This window comes from Vidua macroura, chromosome 1 (genome assembly GCF_024509145.1).
Source record: "Vidua macroura isolate BioBank_ID:100142 chromosome 1, ASM2450914v1, whole genome shotgun sequence".
Lineage (NCBI taxonomy): Eukaryota > Metazoa > Chordata > Aves > Passeriformes > Viduidae > Vidua > Vidua macroura.
In genome coordinates this window covers 143,599,843-143,604,525 of record NC_071571.1, presented here as the reverse complement: position 1 = coordinate 143,604,525, position 4,683 = coordinate 143,599,843, and the positions used below count along the sequence as shown (strand labels likewise).

General features: G+C 54.2%; 1 protein-coding gene across 2 annotated transcripts; it reads left to right on the top strand.

Moving 5' to 3' along the window:
• Positions 1 to 942: 942 nt before the first annotated feature.
• LRATD2 (LRAT domain containing 2) lies at positions 943 to 3,074 on the top strand. Of its 2 annotated transcripts, none has more exons than XM_053987736.1 (2): positions 943 to 985; positions 1,822 to 3,074. In XM_053987736.1, exon 2 carries the CDS (start codon positions 1,827 to 1,829, stop codon positions 2,721 to 2,723), a length of 897 nt encoding a protein of 298 aa, XP_053843711.1. In that variant the 5' UTR covers positions 943 to 985; positions 1,822 to 1,826; the 3' UTR covers positions 2,724 to 3,074. The 2 variants fall into 2 exon arrangements, with proteins under 2 accessions (XP_053843711.1, XP_053843702.1); XM_053987727.1 differs by lacking the exon at positions 943 to 985 and adding an exon at positions 1,565 to 1,624.
• Positions 3,075 to 4,683: the final 1,609 nt, after the last annotated feature.

Below are 4,683 nucleotides of genomic sequence, written 5' to 3'. Positions count from 1 at the left end.
GCTTATCTCCCCAGTCCCAGATGGAGCAATTCTTCTCACCCCAAAGGGCAGGTCTGTGTTTGAAACCACAGAGATGTAGAATCTGATGGAAATCGTATTCTTTGAGCCTGTGGGCAGTGCCCAGGGCCCTGGTAACACAACAATTGTTCCTTCATTTGCCGCTATTTAGTGGATACTCAGAACAGCAGTTGCAGTTGGGCTTATAAATTACAAGACAACAGACAAAGGGAATAAATGAGACAAAATTAAAGACATTACTCCTACATCCCATAAATTATCTCTGTAGTCTATTTTAACAGCGTGAAATTACCAGTGTCTCTTAAAATAGTATGAAAAATAAACCCACCTAGCACACTAACTAGACATTAATGAAAAAGCAAAATATTGCTTTGTGTTCTCCAAAACACAGAAAGCAAAATATTCCCACCAGATCTCATAATGCCTTTCCAGGGGAGAAAGAATCATAATCTTCTGTACTGAAAAAGAGACTGAGCTGTTGGAGTCGGAAAGAAAATAAATTAATAAACCTAATAACACACTCCGCGCATGGAGGAATCGAAGGCGTTAACTCAGCCCAGGAGAACCGGGCGCTTTGATTGTGCTCACTTAACAACTTCCCTGTCACTGTGCGCGGCCCCAGGGAGGCACCTCCTGGCGCTCCCGCGGGGCAGCTCCGCGCCTCTGCGCGGGCACCGCGGCGTTCGCACGGCCGCACACCGAGGCTCTGCTTCGCTTCTCGGCGCCGTCCCGGGCAAACTCCGGCTGTGGAGCCTCCCCCCGAACACACCGGCGGGCTGGGCTGCTGTGGCACCGCTCCCTTAAAGGCGCCGCGCCTGTGCGAGTTCGGGCTGAGCGCGCTGCACACCCGCTGCCCGCGCAGAGCTGCGCAGCGGCGGCGCCGCCAGCCCTGCGCCCGACCTCCGCCTGCCACCAGCCTCGGCGGGGAGCAAAGCGCTTGGCATGTAGGAGCGAAGAGAGGGAAAAGGTGCGGGGCGGAGGGAGGTGAGGGGGAGGAAGCCGGGCCGGGGAGGGTGGGGGGGGGGGGGTGGGGGGTGGGTGGAAGGAAGGAAGGAAGGAAAAAAAAAAAGAAGGAAAAAAAAAAAAAAAAAAGAGCTGCCTCTTTAAATGCTGGGGGCTGAGCGCTTGCCGGGGCGTCTGTGGCGGATCCAGCCTCCCTCCCCTCGGCCGTGCCTCTCCGCGCTCATGCCCAGCCGCGAAGCCGGCGGCGCGGCGCTCGGGCGCTGCCGCTGCGCGGGGAGCAGCAGCCGCGCCGGGCCGGGGCCATGATCCGGGCGCGCCGCCGCCCCGCCGCCCGCTCGCCCTGAGCCGCTCCCGGCGCCGCGCAGCCGCCGGCCCCGCGGGGTAAGTTCGCGGCCGCCCGGTGCCGGGGAGGGCGGGGGAGGCGCACCTGGCCGGCGGCCCGGCGCGGCTCACCTGGGCGGCGGGGGGGGGGTGCGCTCTCTGCCGTCCCCAGCTCGGACCTCCCCACCTCCCCAGGCGCTCGCAGCCCCTCTCTAACAGGTGGCTCGGTGCCTGCCCCGCTCCCCGGCAGCTCCTGCGCCTCTCTCCTTCTGCTCGCCGCCGCCTAACAGGTGGTGGTGCCGCCGCGCCTTCCTCCGTGCAGGTAGGGAAGTCTCGTGTTCCCCTTCCCCCCGTCCCCGACGGGCTCCCGCAGCCCCGGGGCGCTGCTAGAGACTGCGCTGAGCGGGGAGAGCCGGGACGCCTGTGGAGCGGGGAGCCGCGCTTATGCCCGCGCTGCTTCTCTGGGAGCCGCTCTCCCGCGCCCGCCCTCATGGCCCCGCCGTGTGTCTGTCGTTGCAGCGGGCATGGGGAACCAGGTGGAGAAGCTGACCCATCTCAACTACAAGGAAGTTCCCACAGCCGACCCGACAGGTATGGACAGAGATGAAGGGCCCAGGATCGGGGTCTCCTACATCTTCTCGAACGACGATGATGAGCTGGAGCAGCAGCAGGATTCGGTGCATGACCTGGGGGGTGAGAACCCTGCCCTGCAGCCCTACGATCCCCAGCTGCACGAGGTGGAGTGCTCAGTCTATTACCGGGATGAGTGTATTTACCAGAAGAGCTTTTCAGAGGAGGACATGCAGCTAGAGGAGGGTGATGAAGGAGGTGGGGGGCATCTGAGCACCTACACCCCGGAGAACCTGCTGAATAGGTGTAAGCCAGGTGACCTCGTGGAGTTTGTGTGCCAAGCCCAGTATCCGCACTGGGTGGTCTATGTGGGGGATTTTCAAGTTGTGCACCTCCATCGGCTGGAGGTGGTGAACAGCTTCCTCACCGATGCCAGCCAGGGCAGACGCGGCCGCATTGCCAACCAGCTGTACCGCTACAAGCCCCTCAGCCCGGCCGTGGTGGTGCGCAATGCCCTGGAGCAGGTGGGTTGCAAGGATCGGGACTTGAGCTGGAGAAACTCGGAGTGTTTTGCTGCCTGGTGCCGATACGGCAAGCGAGAGTTTAAAATCGGCGGGGAGCTGCGCATAGGCAAGCAGCCCTACCGACTGCAGATCCGGCTGGGGGACAAGCGCAGCCACACGCTGGAGTTTCAGAGCCTGGAGGACCTGATCATGGAGAAGAGGAGAAATGACCAGATTGGTAGGGCTGCTGTGATCCAGGAGCTCTCCAGCCACCTGCAGGCTGCAGAGGAGGAGGAAGAGGAGGAGGAAGACCATCATCATTCAGGTGCTCAGACTGCTGTGGAGTAGCAGCCTCAGCACCACCATCCTGCTTAGCCTGGGTGATGGGGATTAAAACTGAAGGCTTCGAAATTGAGCTGTTATAAGCCCTTTGGGCTGCTTCGGTGCAGCTTCATTCCAATCACATGTGAAAGGAAGGGAGAAAGCTGCTTAAGTGTCTGTGCTTTAGTGCTTAACTCCTTCAGTGCTTGATGATAAAACCCCTGACTTATTTGTAGAGGATAAAACTCAGGGCAATTCTACCCCTCTCCTCTCTCACTTCTTTCCTTTCTTCTCTGCCATTTTCGCACATAGCCTTTTCCTCAACCATCTGCCAGTAGGCCTGACCCTACAAGCTGCTAAATGCCTTTGACATCTACTTATCAGCAGAAGTTAATAGTATTCAATGCCATTAAGAAGTAGCCAACAACTTCCAGGACATGACCACGTAGCTCTGAACATGAGGATATTGTTTTCCCTTCTCTGCTACTGTTTCTCTTCAGCTGTGGCTTCTGTTGGTATTGCAAGGAGCTGCTTCTTGCCTGGTTCGAGGCTTTGTGGGTTCGGTAACCAGTTCCCCAGAAGGTGTAAGGCAGAAATCTCCACTGATTTTAATGAAATGGGTTTGATGTGCCTAGTGCCTTCTTAATTGATAGGAGGTTGCAGGTGGGCTGGGGGACCTTCTCCTTTGCCATCAGCATGTGGCTTTGGGGACAGAAGATGTATTTGTTGCTGACAGGTCCCAGGGAAGGAAGTTTGCCACCCCAGTTATACTCTGCACACTGGTGTGTGTTGGGACTCCTACAGGCAGATGCTGAGCTGTGTCAGGGCTTGTTGCAGGCTGCCTTGACTTCTCCTAAAGCAAGTGGCAGAGCTTCTGAGTATGTCTGCAATACACACAGAGACAGTAGGGGCAGGTTGCTTATGTGTAAGAGTATGTCTTGAGTAAGCTGTCCCTCAAGAGGGTGACCTCTTGGCTGGATGCTTCTGGCTGTGAGTGTGCCACAGGTTCAGCACCACAATGAATGCAGCTGTGATGGAAGGGAGCACAGGCTAAAAGACATTACAGGCAGAGGGGCTTGGGTGTTCCAAAGCAGTTTCCTCTTCATTAGGGATTTCATGGTGGTTTTTTTTTGTTGTTGTTGTTTGTTTGTTTGTTTTTGTTTTTGTTTTTTTTTGTTTTTTTTTTTTTTTTTGCTAATTTCTATGGTATGCAGCTGAGCTATAGCATTAGAGGAGAGGACATGCCTCCAAAGTTATGCAAGTCCCCCAGGAAGGGGGAGTGCAGTGCTGCCTGCCCTGAATATTCCCTGAACTTTTATTCAGCTGTTGAATTGATCTCCCACACAGGCAGCCCTGTCAGATCTTTGTCCTGGGATCTGGGGTGTGTGAACAAGCACTGATTTGGAGGCAGTTTCTAATTCAAAATTTCTTCCCCTTTAAACCCAATATGATGATGTGAACTTGAAGATAAGCTTGAGTTCATTTTAGTAATGGAAACAGTGTGATGTAAATTTGAAGCATAATTAATATGGTCTTCCCCGAAGCTGTTTACAGTTATACCACAAATAGCAAAGTACTCCATGTCCTTTCCACCTCTGTGACAGGAGCAAAGTTTGTTGTTTAAGAATAGGTAGATACAAGCTTTTGATTAGTTAAGTCTATATGAAGCAACTTTGCCAACTTGAGCCAAGTGGATTGTGGTGTCCTGTTTTCTGCCTAAAATATATAAGCTAGGATTTGGCCTGTGAAACACAAATCCAGGGCAGAGTTTAATACCAAGCTCCCTTAGAGTGCTATAGCTCAGGTGCCTACACTAAGTGTGGCTTTTTTCACCAATATGCAATTGAGTTATACTCAGGTTACTGTGGTTGTCAAGCAGATTCCTAACCTTGTTTTGAAAGCGTATCTACCCACATCTGATTGTGATAGGTTTAATATGTGGATGTCTGCACACAGACAGGTTTTATACAACTACTAGTAACTACTG

Coding starts and splice junctions, on each gene's coding strand:
- LRATD2 (XM_053987736.1), top strand. CDS start 1,827: ATGGGGAACCAGGTGGAGAAGCTGACCCATCTCAACTACAAGGAAGTT.